The sequence below is a fragment of the Boleophthalmus pectinirostris genome, unplaced genomic scaffold (assembly GCF_026225935.1).
Source record: "Boleophthalmus pectinirostris isolate CB_2022bp ecotype Guang Dong unplaced genomic scaffold, ASM2622593v1 HiC_scaffold_2826, whole genome shotgun sequence".
Classification (NCBI taxonomy): Eukaryota; Metazoa; Chordata; class Actinopteri; order Gobiiformes; family Gobiidae; genus Boleophthalmus; species Boleophthalmus pectinirostris.
In genome coordinates this window covers 781,205-802,538 of record NW_026571291.1, presented here as the reverse complement: position 1 = coordinate 802,538, position 21,334 = coordinate 781,205, and the positions used below count along the sequence as shown (strand labels likewise).

The 21,334-nt window shown below is 46.6% G+C and overlaps 1 protein-coding gene across 1 annotated transcript in view; it reads right to left on the bottom strand.

Annotated features, from left to right (window-relative positions):
• The window catches only part of samm50l (sorting and assembly machinery component 50 homolog, like), a 39,549-nt gene extending 20,861 nt beyond the window's left edge, over window positions 1-18,688 (bottom strand). Inside the window, exons 1-8 of the mRNA XM_020933270.2 lie at window positions 18,532-18,688; window positions 14,746-14,859; window positions 12,904-13,005; window positions 11,998-12,085; window positions 11,714-11,820; window positions 7,566-7,696; window positions 7,206-7,293; window positions 4,925-5,053 (exon numbers count right to left, since the gene is read on the bottom strand). Coding sequence (XP_020788929.1) covers window positions 4,925-5,053; window positions 7,206-7,293; window positions 7,566-7,696; window positions 11,714-11,820; window positions 11,998-12,085; window positions 12,904-13,005; window positions 14,746-14,859; window positions 18,532-18,552 — 780 coding nt within the window. The 5' untranslated portion in view covers window positions 18,553-18,688. The remainder of the gene's footprint in view (window positions 1-4,924; window positions 5,054-7,205; window positions 7,294-7,565; window positions 7,697-11,713; window positions 11,821-11,997; window positions 12,086-12,903; window positions 13,006-14,745; window positions 14,860-18,531) is intronic.
• Window positions 18,689-21,334: the final 2,646 nt, after the last annotated feature.

The window sequence follows — 21,334 nt, the reverse complement described above, 5'->3', positions numbered from 1 at the left end:
TAGTCCTGCTTTAGTCCTGTTTTATTCCTGTTTTAGTCTTGTTTTATTCCCATTTTAGTCCTGTTTTAGTCCTGTTTTAATCCTTTTTTATTCCCGTTTTAGTCCTGTTTTATTCCTGTTTTATTCCTGCTTTAGTCCTGGGTTTGTCCGTGGTGTGGTGCGGCGCAAAAGTCGAGAATCTCGATCAATGCTTCTTCTGTTCAGTAATAAAGTAATAAAGTAATAAAGTAGTAAATAAAGTAATAAAGCCTGTGAAGTGATGACAGTCGAGTCGCGTCTGTGAATTCGTGTTCGTCCTGAAGAAAGTGAAACCGTTTCATTTCATTTCGTGATTGTAATTCCTGATGTCGTAACTTTTAAATTCATATTCTGATGGACGCTTCAGTCAGAATGATTTTAATCTGTGTGTGACTCGTGCAGGACTCTGGTGGGACGAGGCTTTTGTACTGAGGGAGCTGTGGAGGAGTAGGGAGCAGTGTTGGGAAGATTACTTTTAAAATGTAATCCCCTACAGATTACAGATTACAGACCCCAAAATGTAGTTTGTAACATAATCCATTAAATTACTTAAAGTGAGTAATGTAATCTGATTACTTTGGATTACTTGATTTGCTGTAGAGAAGCAAAGACGAGGAAATCGTAACGTAAGAAGTTTTATCTGCTAAAAGAAAATAAAAAGCCTAAACTTTACTGAACCAAATTAAAAATTTAATTGATAGAAGATGAAGAGACACGTCCACACAGCAGGATTTAGTCCTGTTAAATCCTGTTAAATCCTGTTTTAGTCCTGGTTTAGTCCAGGTTTTAGTCCTGGTTTAGACCTGGTTTTAGACCTGTTTTAGACCTGGTATAGACCTAGTTTAGACCTGGTTTTAGTCCTGTTTTAGTCTTGGTTTAGTCCTAGTTTTAGACCTGGTTTTAGTCCTGGTTTAGATCTAGTTTAGACCTGGTTTTAGTCCTGGTTTAGTCCAGGTTTTAGTCCTGGTTTAGACCTGGTTTTAGACCTGTTTTAGACCTGGTATAGACCTAGTTTAGACCTGGTTTTAGTCCTGTTTTAGTCTTGGTTTAGTCCTAGTTTTAGACCTGGTTTTAGTCCTGGTTTAGATCTAGTTTAGACCTGGTTTTAGTCCTGGTTTAGATCTAGTTTAGACCTGGTTTTAGCCCTGGTTTAGTCCTGATTTAGTCCTGGTTTTAGCCCTGGTTTTAGCCCTGGTTTAGATCTAGTTTAGACCTGGTTTAGATCTAGTTTAGACCTGTTTTAGTCCTGGTTTAGACCTGGTTTAGATCTAGTTTAGACCTGGTTTTAGCCCTGGTTTAGTCCTGGTTTAGTCCTGGTTTTAGACCTGGTTTAGATCTAGCTTAGTCCTGGTTTTAGCCCTGGTTTAGATCTAGTTTAGACCTGGTTTTAGCCCTGGTTTAGACCTGGTTTAGATCTAGTTTAGACCTGGTTTTAGCCCTGGTTTAGACCTGGTTTAGTTTTCGGCAAAGAGTGGAATTACCCATATTTAGCCCAAAATGTGAAAACAGTTAAATCCCGCTGTGTAATCCATTTATTTCAACAAAGTAACTGTAATCCAATTACCACTCACTGAAACAGTAACTGTAACTGAATACATCCATCCATCCATCCATCCATTTTCGTCCGCTTATCCGGGGCCGGGTCGCGGGGGCAGCAGCCTAAGCAGGAACTCCCAGACTTCCTTCACCCCAGACACGTCCTCAGCTCCTCCGGGGGGACCCCGAGGCGTTCCCAGGCCAGCCGAGAGACATAGTCCCTCCAGCGTGTCCTGGGTCTTCCCGGGGCCTCCTCCCGGCGGGACATGCCCAGAACACCTCCCGAGGGAGGCGCCCAGGAGGCATCCGGAACAGATGCCCGAGCCACCTCAACTGGCTCCTCTCGACGTGGAGGAGCAGCGGCTCTACTCCGAGCTCCTCCCGTGTGACTGAGCTCCTCACCCTATCTCTAAGGGAGCGCCCAGCCACCCTGCGGAGGAAACTCATTTCGAGCGCTTGTATCCGCGATCTCGTCCTTTCGGTCACTACCCAGAGCTCATGACCATAGGTGAGAGTAGGAACGAAGACTGACCGGTAAATCGAGAGCTTCGCCTTTCGACTCAGCTCCTCTTCACCACAACGGTCCGATACAGCGACCGCATCACTGCCGAAGCTGCACCGATCCGCCTGTCAATCTCACGTTCCGTCCTTCCCTCACTCATGAACAAGACTCCTCCACTTGAGGCAGAGACTCTCCACCTGCCCGGAGAGGGCCAGACGCCTTTTTCCGGTCGAGAACCATGGCCTCGGATTTGGAAGAGCTTCACACTCGGCTGCAAACCGCCCCAGTGCACATTGCAGGTCCTGGTTCGATGAAGCCAACAGGACAACATCGTCCGCAAACAGCAGAGATGAAATCCTGTGGTCCCCAAACCGGACCCCTCCGACCCCTGACTGCGCCTAGAAATTCTGTCCATAAATACAATGAACAGAACCGGTGACAAAGGGCAGCCCTGGCGGAGTCCAACATGCACCGGGAACAGGTCTGACTTACTGCCGCCAATGCGAACACAGCTCCTGCTCCGGTCATACAGGGACCGGACAGCCCTAGCAAAGGGCCCCGGACCCATACTCCCAGAGCACCCCCCACAGGACACCACGAGGGACACGGTCGAATGCCTTCTCCAGATCCACAAAACACATGTGGACTGGTTGGGCAAACTCCCATGAACCCTCGAGCACAGATGGAGAGTGTAAGAGCTGGTCCAGTGTTCCACGACCAGGACGAAAACCACACTGCTCCTCCTGAATCCCGAGGTTCGACTATCGGCCGGATTCTCCTCTCCAGTACCCTGGCATAGACCTTACCGGGAAGGCTGAGAAGTGTGATCCCCCTATAGTTGGAACACACCCTCCGGTCCCCCTTCTTATACAGAGGGACCACCACCCCGGTTTTGCCAGTCCAGAGGTACTGTCCCCGACCGCCACGCGATGTTGAAGAGGCGTGTCAGCCAAGACAGCCCCACAACATCCAGAGACTTCAGGTACTCGGGACGGATCTCATCCAACCCGGAGCCTTGCCACCAAGGAGCTTGCCACCACCTCAGTGACTTCGGCCAGGGTGATGGATGAGTCCGCCTCCGAGTCCCCAGCCTCGGCCTCCTCCTCGAGAGACGTGGCGGTGGGATTGAGGAGATCCTCAAAGTATTCCTTCCACCGCCGGACAACGTCCCCAGTCGAGGTCAACAGCTCTCCCCACACTGTAAACAGTGTTGGTGAAGAACTGCTTCCCCCTCCTGAGGCGCCCGGACGGTTTGCCAGAATCTCTTTGAGGCCGTCCGACAGTCCTTCTCCATGGCCTCCCCCGAACTCCTCCCAGCTCCGGGTTTTTGCCTCCGCGACCACACGGGCTGCAGCACGCTTGAACCGTCACCTTATCGTGGTGGAGGGGTTTGAGTGCCCGAAATGATCCCGGGAGCTATGTTGTCGGGGGCTTCATGCCCCTGGTAGGGTCACCCAAGGCAAACAGGTCCGGGGGGACGGGTCAGACGAAGAACGGTTCAGAAGCCCCTATGATGAGTGTACGAGCAAGGCCAGTTACGTCGCCCGGATTGGCGTCACCGGGGCCTCACCCTGGAGCAGGCTGGGGTGGGTGCTCGCCAGCGAGCGCCTGGTGGCCGAGCCCCCCCCACGGGGCTCGGCCGGGCTCAGCCCGAAGGAGCGACGTGGGGCCGTCCTCACGTGGGCCCACCACCCGCAGGAGGATCCATATGGGGCCGGTGCAGAGAGATCTGGGCAGCAGTCGACGGCGGGGGCCTCGGCGACCGGATCTCCGGACATGGAGACTGTGGCTCTGGGGACATGGAATGTCACCTCGCTGGGGGGTAAGGAGCCTGAGCTTGTGCGGGAGGTTGAGCGTTACCGACTAGATATAGTCGGCCTCACCTCCACGCACAGTTTGGGCTCTGGAACCCAACTCCTTGAGAGGGGCTGGACTCTCCATTTCTCTGGCGTTGGCCGCGGGGAGCGGCGGCGGGCTGGTGTGGGCTCATTGCCCCACAGCTCAGTCGCTGTGTGTTGGAGTTCACCCCGGTGAACGAGAGGGTCGCGTCCCTGCGCCTTTCGGGTCGGGGACAGGTCTCTCACTGTGGTGTCGGCCTACGGGCCGAACAGCAGTGCAGAGTACTCGAGTACCCGGCCTTCTTGGAGTCCTTGGGAGGGGTACTAGACAGTGCACCGACCGGGGACTCCGTTGTTTTCCTGGGGGACTTCAACGCCCACGTGGGCAACGACAGTGACACTTGGAGAGGGGTGATTGGGAGAACGGCCTCCCCGATCTGAACCCGAGTGGTGTTTTGTTATTGGACTTCTGTGCTAGTCACAGTTTGTCCATAAACAAACACCATGTTCGAGCACAAGGGTGTCCATAAGTGCACGTGGCACCAGGACACCCTAGGCCGGAGGTCGATGATCGACTTTGTCGTCGTGTCATCTGATCTCCGGCCGCGTGTCTTGGACACTCGGGTGAAGAGAGAGGGCTGAGCTGTCAACTGATCACCACCTGGTCGTGAGTTGGGTTCGCTGGCGGGAGGAGGAAGCCGGAAAGACCTGGCAGGCCAAGCGTGTAGTGAGGGTCTGTTGGGAACGTCTGGCGGAGCCTCTGTCAGAGGGACCTTCAACTCGCACCTCCGGGAGGACTTCTCCCGGATTCCGGGGGAGGCTGGAGATATGGAGTCCGAGTGGGCTTCATTCTCGGCCTCTATTGTCAATGCAGCTGACTGAATACAGTTACTCATAATTACATAACTCCAGTACATGTAATCTGTTACTCCCCAACACTGGTGGGGTGGTAATATTTGATAAAAGACAAACAGTCGCTGGTAAATCCCCTGTACAACCTTTGAACGTGACTCTTGTTGCGGCGTCTTACCGAAAGTGCAGATTTGAGGGAGTGTCCGCTCTCTTCTCTCACGGCGAAGGACGCGCTCCGAGCCAAACAGCCCAGCTCCCTCCACACGCCCTCCCACTTCAGACAGTGACTGGTCCAGCCCAGCGGGAACTGACCGAGACACGGGGACAAAACAGAGAGAGATTTTATTTAAACATCTGTCTTTACTCTGTTTTATTTATTAAAAGGTCCGATATTAAACAAAACTGACTCCTGTGAACTTTAAGTCATGATACAGATGAAACTTTTCAGGTGGAGGCTCCGTCAGACGCTTTTCTCCATGAAGATGTTATTGCTTTGTCTGGAATGTTCCGCAGTACGGCATTAAACCTTTCTATCTTCACAGAGACCAGACCAGACCAAGTTACAGGTCAGATCTGTGGAGAGGCGACCCCACTCACAGTCAGAATGTAAAGGAAATGTAAAAAGGAGCTGTTTAAAGTCACACTGTGGCAGAGGAGGGACTTGAGGGTCGTGACTTGGACTCGAGTCAGACTTGAGTCACTATTTTTAGGACTTGAGACTTGACTTAATAAAATGGACGGACACTTAGGACTTGACTCGGACTTGAGGGTCAGTGAGTTGGGACTTGACTCGGACTTGAGGGTCAGTGAGTTGGGACTTGACTCGGACTTGAGGCCTGTGACTCGAGAAGACTTGATGCTTCTAAAAAAATATGTTTTTAGAAAATACTTTTCTCTTTTCAGTTGATAAATGCAGTGATTAATTTTAGAGGAACAAACGGGAACATGTCCCTCCCACTTCTGTTTGTTACTTTGGAGGTAACTGAAGTACTGAAGGATGTACTCAAATGTACTACAGTAATATAAAGTACAATACAGTAAAACAGAGGGAACTACAGAGAACATGATATTTCCATTTCAGTGCAAAATATGTGACAAAATAACTGTTATTAAACACTTTTAAATCTGAATTCTTTCTATTCTGACCGGAATGATTCACTCTAAGATCTTGTCAAGACGCTTAAAAAGGAAAAATTTGCATTTCTACAACTCACAGAAATATAACATGAATTTTTAATTACAATTTAGTTTAAAATTCATATAAATTGCAAAACTCTAAGCCAGGAGTGGGCAAACTACAGCCCTTTAATCTTTTTAATCTGGTCCGCCGAACTTGAATAATAATAATAATAATTTTCAGTGTTTTAAAAGTCATTTCAATAAATAGTAAATATCGTGGGACTTGTAAGACAGATATTTTGTTGTAATGCTTTGTGATGATTTTCAATTATGGGACATTTCAGTAACATGGGATATTTTTTGTACATATCTCATGTTATTTTTTTCTCTTATGAGGTGGATTACCAAAAAACTCCATCCATCTGCTCCTGGTCCGGTCCGTCCGTCACGCCCACCAGTCAAAAAGTTTGCCCACCCCTAAGAGAAGTTTGGTACTTTTCTGGTTTAAGGACTTGAAATGACTTGAAGCTCAGAGCTGACGACTTGGACTTGACTTAGACTTATGGGCCAGTGACTCGGGACTCGCCTCGGGACTCGCCTCGGGACTCGCCTCGGGACTCGCCTCGGGGCTCGCCTCGGGACTCGCCTCGGGGTCGCTCGCTCGGGACTCGCCTCGGGACTCGCCTCGGACTCGCTCGGGACTCGCCTCGGGACTCGACTCGGGACTCGCTTAATTGAGACTTGCAAAACAAAGACTTGGTCCCATCTCTGCACTGCGGAACATTCCAGGCAGAGCAGTGACGTTTCTGTTTGTGCTTTTGTTTTATTCTGCCTCGTGGCCGGGTCGTCATTGTACACGAGAAAGTGTTACCTTACCTGGTAAAATATTGAATAAATAAATAAATAAATAAAATAAAGTATCCATGGAGACAAACATTTGAAGGATCCTTCACCGGAAAAGTTACACAGTGCGCCTCCTCAAAAACAGACCTGGAGTTTCTGTGTTTTGTTTCATTCATGTTTGAGTAACTCTTTATTATTATTAGTCTGTCTACATCTCCAAACCTCAAAACGCTCTGTTCCACCTTGTGATGTCATGGCAGTTTTCAAGTGAACAGCTCCTTTAGTTCAGTGGAGGTTGGAAATGATTCTTGTGAAGGTGTGTGGAGTATTTTTTTTCAGTTTGAGAGAAGAACTCAGTGTAAATCTGCAGGTTTGTGTGTTAAACGTGTGAATAAAACAAAAGAAACACAACTCCACGTGTGCGCGACGAGGAAACGACGTCAGAACATAAAACAGTGTGATGATTTGAGCCGTTTAAACGTGTATCTGAGACTCACGTTGAGCTCCGCGGACAGGCCTCGGTCTGTTTCTTTTAAGGAGCTCCAGGGAAACTGCCCGGTCACTTTGTACGCGTTCAGAGTCAAGCTGGAACACAAAAACACAGTGACAGACGACAGGGTTTCACCATTTTATCAAGAGGACCTCACACATCTGCTGTTCACACCAGACTACCGTAATTTCCAGACTATTGAGGGCACCTAAATATAAGACAGAGCAACTAAACTGTAGAAGAAAAACAAAAAAAAAAAGTGTACATATATAGACCGCACTTGTCTATAAGCAGACACTCTACCCGTAAAGTTACACAGTGCAGCTTTTTGAGTGTGTTTGTGTGTGTGTAGTTGTGGTTCTGTTACTTGCGTTCGAAGAATCCGGGCTGCGGTTTGAAGAAGGAGAGACCGTAAGACGTCTCCTTCGTCCCGTAAGAAAACTGAAAGGTCAACTTCTCCGCTCGACCAAACAGGTTCGGTAACTTCAGACCCAGAACCTGCGGAACAGGGGGTACAGAGAGAGTATGAAAGTAAGTGTTTTATTTACATGACGTTTTCACAGACATTTGTCACAAAGACACTTTACAGAGCATTATTCAATCACTCCAGACCCAGTGACCACCACCACTCACACACACCACTTTCATACTGGACAATGTGGGTGAAGTGTCTTGCCTAAGGACACAACAACAGTTTTTACATCTGGTGCCTCCTGTGGCTCCTGATGTTCCCAGTGTTTTCATCCAAGTCCAAACCAAACCCGACCTCTGAGCTTCTGAGATCTGACGAGATCAGACTTTCACAAGACGGTATGTGACGGTGTCTCTCTGTGTGTCTGTCTCTCTGTGTGTCTGTCTCTCTGTGTGTCTCTGTCTGTCTCTCTGTGTGTCTGTCTCTCTGTCTGTCTGTGTCTCTCTGTGTGTCTGTCTCTCTGTGTGTGTCTGTCTCTCTGTGTGTGTCTGTCTGTCTCTCTGTGTGTGTCTCTGTCTCTCTGTGTGTGTCTCTGTGTGCTGTCTCTCTGTGTGTGTCTCTGTCTCTCTGTGTGTCTCGGTCTCTCTGTGTGTCTCGGTCTCTCTGTGTGTCTCTGTCTCTCTGTGTGTCTCTGTGTGTCTCTGTCTCTCTCTGTGTGTCTGTCTCTCTGTGTGTGTCTGTCTGTCTCTCTGTGTCTGTCTCTCTGTGTCTCTGTCTCTCTGTGTGTCTCTCTGTCTCTGTCTCTGTCTCTGTGTGTCTCTGTCTCTCTGTGTGTGTCTGTCTCTCTGTGTGTGTCTGTCTCTGTCTCTGTGTGTCTGTCTCTGTGTGTCTGTCTCTGTGTGTGTGTCTCTCTGTGTGTGTCTCTGTCTCTCTGTGTGTGTCTGTCTCTCTGTGTGTCTGTCTCTGTGTGTGTCTGTCTCTCTGTGTGTGTCTGTCTGTCTCTCTCTGTGTGTGTCTGTCTCTTGTGTGTCTGTCTCTCTGCTGTGTGTGTCTGTCTCTCTGTGTGTCTCTCTCTGTCTTCTCTGTGTTGTCTCTCTCTGTCTCTCCGTGTCTGTCTCTCTGTGTGTCTGTCTCTCTGTGTGTCTGTCTCTCTGTGTGTCTCTGTCTCTCTGTGTGTGTCTGTCTCTCTGTGTGGTCTGTCTCTCTCTGTGTGTCTCTCTCTGTGTGTCTGTCTCTCTGTGTGTGTCTGTCTCTCTGTGTGCCTGTCTCTCTGTGTGTCTGTCTCTCTGTGTGTCTGTCTCTCTGTCTGTGTGTGTCTGTCTCTCTGTGTGTCTGTCTCTCTGTGTGTCTGTCTCTCTGTGTGTCTGTCTCTCTGTGTCTGTCTCTCTGTGTGTGTCTGTCTCTCTGTGTGTGTCTGTCTCTCTGTGTGTGTCTGTCTCTCTGTGTGTCTCTGTCTCTCTGTGTGTGTCTGTCTCTCTGTGTGTCTCTCTGTCTCTGTGTCTCTGTGTGTCTGTCTCTGTGTGTCTGTCTCTCTGTGTCTGTCTCTCTGTGTGTCTGTCTCTCTGTGTGTGTCTCTGTGTCTGTCTCTCTCTGTGTGTCTGTCTCTGTGTGTCTGTCTCTGTGTGTCTGTCTCTGTGTGTCTGTCTCTCTGTGTGTCTGTCTGTCTGTCTCTGTGTGTGTCTGTCTCTGTCTGTGTGTCTGTCTGTGTGTCTGTCTGTGTGTCTGTCTCTCTGTGTGTGTCTGTCTCTCTGTGTGTCTGTCTGTCTCTCTGTGTGTCTGTCTCTCTGTGTGTCTGTCTCTCTGTGTGTGTCTGTCTCTCTGTGTGTCTGTGTGTGTGTCTCTCTCTGTGTGTGTCTGTCTCTCTGTGTGTGTCTGTCTCTCTGTGTGTGTCTGTCTCTCTGTGTGTCTGTCTCTCTGTGTGTGTCTCTCTGTGTGTCTGTCTCTCTGTGTGTGTGTGTCTGTCTGTCTCTGTGTGTGTCTGTGTGTGTCTCTCTCTGTGTGTCTGTCTCTCTGTGTGTCTGTGTGTCTGTCTCTCTGTGTGTGTGTCTCTGTCTCTCTGTGTGTGTCTGTCTCTCTGTGTGTCTGTCTCTCTGTGTGTGTCTGTGTCTCTGTGTGTGTGTCTGTCTCTGTGTGTGTCTGTCTCTCTGTGTGTCTGTCTCTCTGTGTGTGTCTGTCTCTCTGTGTGTCTGTCTCTCTGTCTCTCTGTGTGTGTCTGTGTCTCTCTCTCTGTGTGTCTGTCTCTCTGTGTGTGTCTGTCTCTCTGTGTGTGTCTGTCTCTCTGTGTGTCTCTGTCTCTCTGTGTGTGTCTCTGTCTCTCTGTGTGTGTCTCTGTCTGTCTCTGTGTGTGTCTGTCTCTCTGTGTGTGTCTGTCTCTCTGTGTGTCTGTCTCTCTGTGTCTGTCTCTCTGTGTGTGTCTCTGTCTCTCTCTGTGTGTGTCTGTCTCTCTGTGTGTGTCTGTCTCTCTGTGTGTCTGTCTCTCTCTGTGTGTGTGTCTCTGTCTCTCTGTGTGTGTCTCTGTCTCTCTGTGTGTGTCTCTGTCTCTCTGTGTGTGTCTCTGTCTCTCTGTGTGTGTCTCTCTGTCTCTCTGTGTGTGTCTGTCTCTCTGTGTGTGTCTGTCTCTCTGTGTGTGTCTGTCTCTCTCTGTGTGTGTCTCTGTCTCTCTGTGTGTCTCTCTCTCTGTGTGTGTCTGTCTCTCTGTGTGTCTGTCTCTCTGTGTGTCTGTCTCTCTGTGTGTCTGTCTCTCTGTGTGTCTGTCTCTCTGTCTCTCTCTGTGTGTCTCTGTCTCTCTGTGTGTGTCTGTCTCTCTGTGTGTCTCTGTCTCTCTGTGTGTCTCTCTCTGTGTGTCTCTGTCTCTCTGTGTGTGTCTGTCTCTCTGTGTGTCTGTCTCTCTGTGTGTGTCTGTCTCTCTGTGTGTGTCTGTCTCTCTGTGTGTGTCTGTCTCTCTGTGTGTGTCTGTCTCTCTGTGTGTTCTGTCTCTCTGTGTGTCTGTCTCTGTCTGTGTGTCTCTCTGTGTGTCTGTCTCTCTGTCTCTCTGTGTGTCTGTCTCTCTGTGTGTCTGTCTCTCTGTGTGTGTCTGTCTCTCTGTGTGTCTGTCTGTGTGTCTGTCTCTCTGTGTGTCTGTCTCTCTCTGTGTGTGTCTGTCTCTCTGTGTGTGTCTGTCTCTCTCTGTGTGTGTCTGTCTCTCTGTGTGTGTCTGTCTCTCTGTGTGTCTGTCTCTGTGTGTGTGTCTGTCTCTCTGTGTGTGTCTGTCTCTCTGTGTGTGTCTGTCTCTCTGTGTGTGTCTGTCTCTCTGTGTGTCTGTCTGTGTGTCTGTCTCTCTGTGTGTCTGTCTCTCCGTCTGTGTCTGTCTCTGTGTGTGTTCTGTCTCTCTGTGTGTCTCTCTGTGTGTCCTGTCTCTCTGTGTGTCTGTCTCTCTGTGTGTGTCTCTCTGTCTGTCTCTCTGTGTGTCTGTCTCTCTCTGTGTGTCTGTCTCTCTGTGTGTGTCTGTCTCTCTGTGTGTCTGTCTCTCTCTGTGTGTCTGTCTCTCTGTGTGTGTCTGTCTCTCTGTGTGTCTGTCTCTCTGTGTGTGTCTGTCTCTCTGTGTGTGTCTGTCTCTCTGTGTGTGTCTGTCTCTCTGTGTGTCTGTGTGTCTGTCTCTGTGTGTGTCTGTCTCTCTCTGTGTGTCGTCTCTCTGTGTGTGTCTGTCTGTCTCTCTGTGTGTCTGTGTTCTGTCTCTCTGTGTGTGTCTGTCTCTCTGTGTGTGTCTGTCTCTCTCTGTGTGTCTGTCTCTCTGTGTGTGTCTGTCTCTCTCTGTGTGTGTCTGTCTCTCTGTGTGTCTGTCTCTCTGTGTGTGTCTGTCTCTCTGTGTGTCTGTCTCTCTGTGTGTCTGTCTCTCTGTGTGTCTGTCTCTCTGTGTGTGTCTGTCTCTCTGTGTCTGTGTGTGTCTGTCTCTCTGTGTGTGTCTGTCTCTCTGTGTGTGTCTGTCTCTCTGTGTGTGTCTGTCTGTGTGTGTCTGTTTCTCTGTGTGTGTCTGTCTCTCTGTGTGTGTCTGTCTGTCTGTCTCTCTGTGTGTGTCTGTCTCTCTGTGTGTGTCTCTCTGTCTGTCTCTCTGTGTGTACACGTACCATGCTTCCCTCGTTGTTTCCCACCATGGTGTTGTAACTCCCTGTGATCCTCTTGATTTCTGTCACTTCAAACGTCACGTCCAGACCGTTGGGCAAAGCGTCTGCTCCTGCACACGACGACGACGACGACGAGGAGAAGATGACGTGTTTACAGAAGAAGACGACAACAACGTGTTTACAGAAGAAGGAGCGAGAGGAAAAGCAGATGGAGGAGGAAAAGGAGGAGACGCAGAAGGAAGAGAAAGATGAACGAGAAGGACACGAAAGCGAAGAAAGAGTTTTACCGTCTGAAGTGTCGATGAGAACCTCCACGTCTTTGAACACGCCGAGTCTGAGCAGCTTCTGACGAGCCACGTGAGCTCTCTTCATCACCTGAAACACAAACAGTCAGATGCCCTGCCCACGGTTTAGTCCGAGTTAGTCCTGGTTCAATCCTGGTTTAGTCCTGGTCTAGTTCTGTGTCAGATGCCCTCCCCGTGGTTTAGTCCAAGTTCAGTCCTGGTTTATTTCTGGTTGAGTCCTGATTTAGTCAAAGTTTAGTCCTGGTTCTGTCTAAGTTTAGTCTCTGGTTCAGTCCTGGTCTAGTTCTGCGTCATATGCCCTTCCCCGTCATTTAGTCCAAGTGTAGTCCTGGTTTAGTCCAAGTGTAGTCCTGGTTTAGTCCAAGTGTAGTTCTGGTTTAATCCTAGTTTAGTCCTGGTTAGTCCTGGTTCGCTCCTGGTTTAGTCCGGGTTCACTTTTGGTTTAGTCCTGGTCTAGTCCGGGTTCACTTTTGGTTTAGTCCTGGTCTAGTTCGGGTTCAGTCCAAGTCTAGTCCTGGTCTAGTTCCGCGTCAGATGCCCTCCCCGTGCTTTAGTCCAAGTTTAGTTCTGGTTTAGTCCTGGTTTAGTCCTGGTTTAGTCCTGGTTTAGTCCTGGTTTAGTCCTGGTTTAGTCCTGGTTTAGTCCTGGTTTAGTCCTGGTCTAGTTCTGTGTCAGATGCCCTCCCCGTGGTTTAGTCCAAGTTCAGTCCTGGTTTATTTCTGGTTTAGTCCTGATTCTGTCCAAGTTTAGTCTCTGGTTTAGTCTCTGGTTTAGTCTCTGGTTTAGTCTTCTGTTTAGTCTCTGTTTAGTCTCTGGTTTAGTCCTGGTCTAGTCCTGGTCTAGTCCTGGTCTAGTCCTGGTCTAGTCAGATGCCCTCCCGTCTCTCACATCGATGAGGTTTTTGGCCTGGAACACGTCGGAGATCTCGTATCCCAGCAGATCCTCTTTGGTCCGACCCAGACCCTGAACGTTCACGTGCTGCACCACCACCTGCGGGAGAAACACAACACGTCACCACGGCAACGGGAGAAAAAAACATGTCACCGCAGCAACGGGAGAAACACAACACGTCACCACGGCAACGACGGACACAACACGTCACCACGGCAACGGGAGAAAAAAACACATCACCGCAACAACGGGAGAAAAAAACACATCACCGCGGCAATGACGGACACAACACGTCACCGCGGCAACGGGAGGAAAAAAAGAAAACACGTCACCGCGGCAACGGGAGGAAAAAAAGAAAACACGTCACCGCGGCAACGACGGACACAACAAATACACAAACGGTGACTTAAAGAAGTGCAGTTCGTTGTTGTACTGCGTCACTTTTCGGGCGGTGGGTTTGTCGGCTGCTTGTTTCCATGGAGATGTTATTGCTTTGCCTAGAATGTTCCAGAGTATGGTATTATTTTAGGTTTAAGTCGTGTTCTAATGTTTCCTCCTCACTGTTTTGTTTCATTCACATGTTTGAGGAACCTTGGTTTAGTCTTGGTTTAGTCCTGGTTTAGTCCTGGTTTAGTCCTGGTTTAGTCCTGGTTTAGTCCTGGTTTTAGTCCTGGTTTTAGTCCTGGTTTAGAGTCCTGGTTTTAGTCCTGGTTTAGTCCTGGTTTAGTCAAGGTTTAGTCCAGGTTTACTCCTGGTTTAGTCCTGGTTTAGTCCTGGTTTAGTCCTGGTTTAGTCCTGGTTTAGTCCTGGTTAGTCCTGGTTCAGTCCAAGTTTACTTCTGATTCACTCCTGGTTTAATCCTGGTTTAGTCCTTGTTAAGTCCTGGTTTAGTCCAAGTTTAGTCCAAGTTTAGTCCAAGTTTAGTCCAAGTCTAGCCCTGGTCTAGTCCTGGTCTAGTTTTGATTTAGTCCTGGTTCAGTCCAAGTTTAGTCCTGGTCAGTCCAAGTTTAGTCCTGGTTTAGTCCTAGTTTATTCCTGGTCTAGTCCAAGTCTAACCCCTGGACTAGTCCTGGTTTAGTCCAAGTCTAGTACTGGTTCATTCGAAGTTTAGTCCTGGTTTAGTCCTGGTCTAGTCCTGGTCTAGTCCTGGTCTAGTCCTGGTCTAGTCCTGGTCTAGTCCTGGTCTAGTTCAAGTTTAGTTCTGGTTCAGTTCTGGTTTAGTCCTCGTCTAGTCCTATTTTAGTCTTAGTTTAGACTTGGTTTAGCCCTGGTCTAGTCCTGGTCTTTATTAGACCTTCATTATTCATCTGTCTTCATCTCCAAAGCTCCAAACGCTCTGTCCCACCCTGTGATGTCATGAAGTGTTTTGAGTGAGCAGCTCCCTTTAGTTCGGTTTAGTTCCGTAGAAATCGGGTAAAAACAAAACTCCAGCGCTGAACTGATCCAAACGATTCTAGTGAAGGTGTGTGGAGTTTAAAAACACAGTGGAGCACTTCTTCCCGTATGACCACACGATGACATCACGAGGTGGAACAGAGCGTTTTCAGGTTTGAGAGGAAAAACTCAGCCTGAATGTGCAGGTTTGTGAGTTAAACTTGTGTGAATGAAACAAAAAAAACCCAAAAACAACTCCAGATGTTTGACGAGGAAACAGAAAACACGACTAGAACTTCTCAGGAAAGTTCCGTAATGCAGCTTTAGTTACATATAAACCACAAAATAAACTATGGACAGTGATGCGAGAGTTTGAGAGTTTTAAGAGCGACGTCGGGGATAAAATGTGGGTTTGTTTTGATTCCGCGGACGTGAGTAAACAGATGAATAAAGTTCTCGTCGTACGTCTTTGTTTTCCAGGACTTCCTGTTTGGCTTCCTGCTCGAGCTCCGGCGGCTCCATCAGGTCGTCGGGGTTCATCCCGAGGTCGCGGCCGTGCATCGGGAGAGGGTCCAGGCTCTGCAAACAAAACCAGAAATAAATACGAGTAAATACGTAACTAAATAAAGCTCAGAGTTTAGACGAAACAAAACGATTATGACACGGAGAAAGTCCAGACTCTGCACAGACAAAACAAAACAAAACAACGATTTATTATTATTATTATTATTGTGACATTTAAACACAGAAGAACGAGAACGAAGAGTCGAGCGAGATCTTCATCTGCAAAACCTACAGCAGGGTCGGACTGGGAACAAAAACCAGCCCTGGTATTTTAATCTGTGTGTCTGTCGTTCATTTGTTTTTCAATATAAAATCAAAAATAAGAAAACGAAAAAAAAAAAAACTGTTTTCTTCATTATTTGTCTCCAAAACCAAAATGAAAAAAATGTATAACGACCGTTTCCCGTTTACGAGACTTAAACTGTGATGCCGGACTGAACCAGGACTATTTTAAGTCGTGGTCTCAGTCCCGGTCTGTGTCCCGGTCTGTGTCCGGTCTGTGTCCCGGTCTGTGTCCCGGTCTGTGTCCCGGTCTGTGTCCCGATCCCGGTCCCAGTCCGGTCCCGGTCCCAGTCCAGTCCAGTCCCAGTCCCAGTCCCGGTCTCAGTCCCAGTCCCAGTCCCGGTCTCAGTCCAGTCCCGGTCTCAGTCCCAGCTTCAGTCCCGGTCTCAGTCCCAGCTTCAGTCCCGGTCTCAGTCCCAGTCTCAGTCCCGTTCTCGGTCTCACTCCTGGTCCCAGTCCCAGCTTCGGTCTCCGGTCCCGGTCTCCGGTCTCAGCTTCAGTCCTGGTCCCAGTCCCGGTCCCAATCCCGGTCCCAGTCCCAGCTTCAGTCCTGGTCCCAGTCTCCGGCCCGGTCTCCGGTCTCAGTCCCGGTCTGAATCACGGCCTGTTCCTGGTCCTGGTCCCAGCTTCAGTCCTGGTCTGGTCGGACCTGGTTTAGTCCTGGTTTAGTCCTGGTTTAGTCCTGGTTTAGTCCTGGTTTAGTCCTGGTTTAGTCCTGGTTTAGTCCTGGTTTAGTCCTGGTTCAGTCTGTATGTGGTACAAAAGTTCGGCATCGCAGTTTAAGTCTCGTAAACGGGAAACGGTCTTTATCCGTTTTTTTCATTTTGGTTTTGGAGACAAATATTGAAGAAAATAACAGGTTTTTTTTTGTTTTCTTATTTATGGTTTTATATTGAAAAACAAATGAACGAATGAAACACAGATTCAGTCACTTTAAAAGTTTGTACGGACGATTTGTTTTAGTTTCAAATTGTCATCGAAAGTTAAAAACAGTAAACGACAGAGACGCAGAAGAGTTTTAATCATGAAGACAAGAGCTGGATCATTAAGAAGTTGTCGATACGATATGTGTTTTTCAATTGTTATGGAAAAAATAATTTCTCTCTTGATGATAAATAATTACCGTATTTTCTGCACTATTCGTCGCTCTGTCATTAAATGGTCTGTTTTTGAACTTTTTTCCCAAATAAACCGAGTGGGACTTTAAAGGAAACAACAGTGGGATGTGTGAGTGGTTTTGTTTGTTTGTGGCGTGTAGGGAGGGTTGTGGAGTAACAGATTACATGTACCGGAGTAATCAGAGTACAAATGATGAGTAACTGTATTCAGTTACAGTTACTGTTTCAGTGAGTGGTAATTGGATTACAGTTACTTTGTTGAAATAAATGGATTAAACAGAGGGATTTTACTGTTTTCACATTTTGGGCTAAATCCCTTTTTTTTTTTCCCTCAGTAATTCTACTCATTGCCGGACACTAAACCACACTAAATCTTAAACCAGGACTAAACCAGGTCTAAAACCAGGACTAAACAAGGACTAAAACCAGGTCTAAACTAGATCTAAACCAGGACTAAAACCAGGTCTAAACCAGGACTAAACAAGGACTAAAACCAGGTCTAAACTAGATCTAAACCAGGACTAAAACCAGGTCTAAACCAGGACTAAACAAGGACTAAAACCAGGTCTAAACTAGATCTAAACCAGGACTAAAACCAGGTCTAAACCAGGAGTAAACAAGGACTAAAACCAGATCTAAACTAGATCTAAACCAGGACTAAAAGGTCTAAACAAGGACTAAAATTAGGTCTAAACCAGGACTAAACCAGGATTTAACAGGACTAAATCCTGCTGTGTGGACGTGTTTCTTCATTCTTCTATCAATTATATTTTTAATTTGGTTCAGTAAAGTCTGGACTTTTCATTTTCTTTTAGCAGATAAAACTTCTTACGTTACAATTTCCTCGTCTTTGTTTCTCTACAGCAAATCAAGTAATCCAAAGTATTCAGATTACATTACTCACTTTAAGTAATTTAATGGATTATGTTACAAACTACATTTTGGGGTGTGTAATCTGTAATCTGTAGGGGATTACATTTTAAAAGTAACACTCCCAGCTCTGCGTGTAGGGAGGGTGTGTCTGTGGCTGGATTGTCGGCGTGTTCGCAGTGACTCAGTTGTTCAGTCGTGTCTAGAAGCGGCACATTGCGCTCGTGGCTTTTTCGGTTCGTTCCTCCGTTCCGTTCCTCGTCGGCGTGGAGTGATGAGTGTGTCTGTGGGTGTGTTTCTCTGTGCGGTCGCTGTCTGCTCCGTGTGTGTTTGTGTGTTCTGCGGGTTTGTAGTTTACTGAAGTCGTGCTGTGACACCTGAGTGGATTCATGTATGGGGCGCTCTGGATTGTGGCGCGTGGTCATTTTTAGAGGCTTAAGAGCGCGTCTAATAGCCTGGAAAATACGGTAATAAAAAGACTGTTTTTATCTAGGATATATCTATATTTGTATATAATTGCGATCACTTTGTTTAGTTTATTTATGTGTGATTTCCAGTTTAAATTATGGTCTATAGTTACTCCTAAAAATTTGTTTTGAAAGACTCTTTCTTTTTCTTTTTAAGATGATTTTTTGCATTTTACCTCAACAAATTCCTCTCTTTACTGTTGGCAGGGATCAAATTGGTCAAAAACTGGAAACCTTAAACATTTCTTTTACAAAACTTGGACAAATCAGTGTTTTGTTTTTTTAAATAAATCTACTGAGACGGGAACACAGAAGCTCAAAACTTCGACCCTCAACAAAACACAACTCCAGCTCTGTTTTCGAGGACTTTACAACTTCAGAACGAGACTTAAACCTCACAAACGTCCATTTTTTTTAAATTAAAGCGCATTTAATAAACTTATAGATCAGTGTTAAAGTTTAAAATACATTCTGAGGGCGGGGCTGAGTGAAAGTGACCTCTACACGCTGCACAAGACTCCTGCAGATCTCTTCAGTCTTCCTACAGTGCACAACATAAAAATAGATTTATCATTATTATTATTATTATTATTACACAAATATTAAAAACTAAACTGTATTTTTTAAGTTTGCAAAGTAATAAGTGAAATATATGCACCTAAAAGTGAATAATAAGTTAATTTGGTGGAATCTTATCTTAAATTTGCAGGTTTTATTGTTGTAAATCCAAAGTACAGAGTTATTTTGTGTTGTTTTTAAAGCGGATGAGGAGATAAAACAGGAATGATTGATAGTGCAGGTAAAAAATGAAGTTTGTAGTTTTTAAAAGTGATATTTTGGACACAGTACATGGAGTACGAAAGCCTGTGTCCAGTCTTTCACGTTTCACAGAGAGGTCATGGCAAAAACCGGGCCCCAAACACGTGGAATGTTCCGTGTTCGGGCTTTACCTTGGCGTGGACGGTTCCCATGGTGAGTCTGCGGTGCTGGCCGGGTCCTCTGGCCGGGTCCGGGGCTCTGGAGTCGGGGGGAAAACGTGTAAATGAGGTCGGTTACTCTCTCCGGGACCAAACCCCCTTCAGGAGAGACGCCATGACAGTCGGAGAGGAGCGCGCGCACCCGGAGCTGTAGAGCGCGGCGGGGACGAGTACGTCAACACGGCCGCCATCTTGGGACTGTAGAAAAGCTGCTTTGAGAGATAAGATTAGTCCTGGTTTAGTTCTGTTTCATTCCGGGTTTAGTTTTGGTTCAGTCCTGGTTTAGTCCTGGTTTAGTTCTGGTTCAGTCCAGGTTTAGTCCTGGTTTAGTCCCGGTTTAGTTCTGTTTTAGACCTGTTTTAGTCCTGTTTTAGTCCTGTTTCAGTCCTGGTTTAGTCCTGTTTCAGTCCTGGTTTAGTCCTGGTTTAGTTCTGTTTCAGTCCTGGTTTAGTCCTGTTTCAGTCCTGGTTTAGTCCTGGTTTAGTTCTGTTTCAGTCCTGGTTTAGTCCTGTTTCAGTCCTGGTTTAGTCCTGGTTTAGTTCTGTTTCTGTTTCAGTCTGTTTAGTCCTGGTTTAGTCCTGGTTTAGTTCTGTTTCAGTCCTGTTTTAGTCCTGGTTTAGTTCAGTTTTAGTCCTGTTTTAGTCCTGGTTTAGTCCTGTTTCAGTCCAGTTTTAGTCCTGGTTTAGTCCTGTTTCAGTCCAGTTTTAGTCCTGTTTTAGTCCTGCTTTAGTCCTGGTTTATTCCTGGTTTAGTCCTGTTTCAGTCCAGTTTTAGTCCTGTTTTAGTCCTGCTTTAGTCCTGGTTTATTCCTGGTTTAGTTCTGTTTCAGTCCTGTTTTAGTCCTGTTTTAGTCCTGCTTTAGTCCTGGTTTAGTCCTGGTTTAGTTCTGTTTCAGTCCAGTTTTAGTCCTGTTTTAGTCCTGCTTTAGTCCTGGTTTAGTCCTGGTTTAGTTCTGTTTCAGTCCTGGTTTAGTCCTGTTTCAGTCCTGTTTCAGTCCTGGTTTAGTTCTGTTTCAGCCCTGGTTTAGTTCTATTTCAGTCCTGTTTTAATCCTGGTTTAGTTCAGTTTTAGTCCTGTTTTAGTCCTGGTTTAGTCCTGTTTCAGTCCAGTTTTAGTCCTGATTTATTCCTGGTTTAGTCCTGTTATAGTCCTGGTTTAGTCCTGGTTTATTCCTGGTTTATTCCTGTCTTAGTCCTGGTTCAGTCCTGTTTTAGTCCCTGTACCAAGATGGCGGCGGTATAAACACGAGCTCTAGAGTTCTATATCTACAGAGGCACGCGCGCCGTTCAGAGAGCCCGGTAAGTTTAACACCTTCACGTTTTTTAACCTTTTACACGCAGTTTTTAATTCTTCACAAACTTTAAAAAAACAAATCTAAACTTAAAATAAATAAAAACGTGTTATTTTGTTGAAAAACTCGATTTCGCGCCGTATCATTTGAGTTGTTAGCACATTTTTAGCTAGCCGTATGTTTATGTATAATGTTTATTCTAATTTGTTTTTAGATTTTCTTATTTAATATTTTAACTCAGCCTATCGACAGCTTCACGTATCTGATAGTTTTAGTGAAAATATATTAAAACTAGAATTTTATAAATTGTGATGTAAAAACGGAAAAAAATTTAAAGTTTTGGAAAGTCGTTTTGCTTTTGAACGCATCGCTCGGCTCTCTCGCTTCTGATTGGCTGAGAAAATGCCGCACGTTTCAATGGGAGCTGCAGTGAGCGGGTTCGACCAGCAGAGGGAGACATTTGCGCTGTTTTCGTGTCGGGTTTTAATCGTGATTTTTGCGCTGTTGTGTAACCGCGTAAAGTGGTTGATTTGACAGAGATTTTCAGTTAATTAGAAAATAAAAGATCTAAATTATTGTTTTTGGAGCCACACAAAATAATAAAAAAAGAAAAAAGGTGAATTTATGTTTAAATATCGTCAACGTTTGTGTAAATAATTTCTTTGGGACAGTCCCGGTTTTGAGTCTGTGTCCCCGAAGATTTAAACAAAAAAACACTGATTTGTCCAAATTTTATACAAGAAATGTCCCAGTGTCTCTATTTTGGACCAATCTGCTCTAAACCAGGACTAAACCAGGACTAAACCAGGACTAAACTAGGACTAAACCAGGATTTAACCAGAACTAGACCAGGATTAGACCAGGATTTAACTAAACCAGACATAAACCACAACTAGACCAGGGTTAGACTTGGACTAAACCAGGACTAGACTTCGACTGAACCAGGACTGAACCCAGACTAAACCAGGACTAGACCAGGGACGAGACCAGGGTTAGACTTGGACTGAGTAAACCAGGACTGAACCAGGACTAGACTTGGGACTAAACTTGGACTAGGCCAGGATTAGACCAGGACTGAACCAGGACTAAACTTGGACTAAACTAGGACTAGCCCAGAATTGAACCAGAACTAGGCCAGGACTAGACTTGGACTAAACCAGGAGTAGACATGGATTGGACAAGGACTAAACCAGGACTTAAACCAGACTAAACCAGGACTAAACTTGGACTGAACTAGGACCAAAAAAGGACTAGACTAGGGTTAGACTTGGACTAAACCAGGACTAAACCAGACCTGAACCAGGACTAAACCAGGACTAGACTTGGACTAATCCAGGACTAGACTTGGACTAAACCAGGACTAAACCAGGACTAAACCAGGACTTGGACTAAACCAGGACTAAACCAGGACTAGACTTGGACTAAACCAGGACTAAACCAGGACTAGACTTGGACTAAACTAGGACTAAACCAGGACTAAACCAG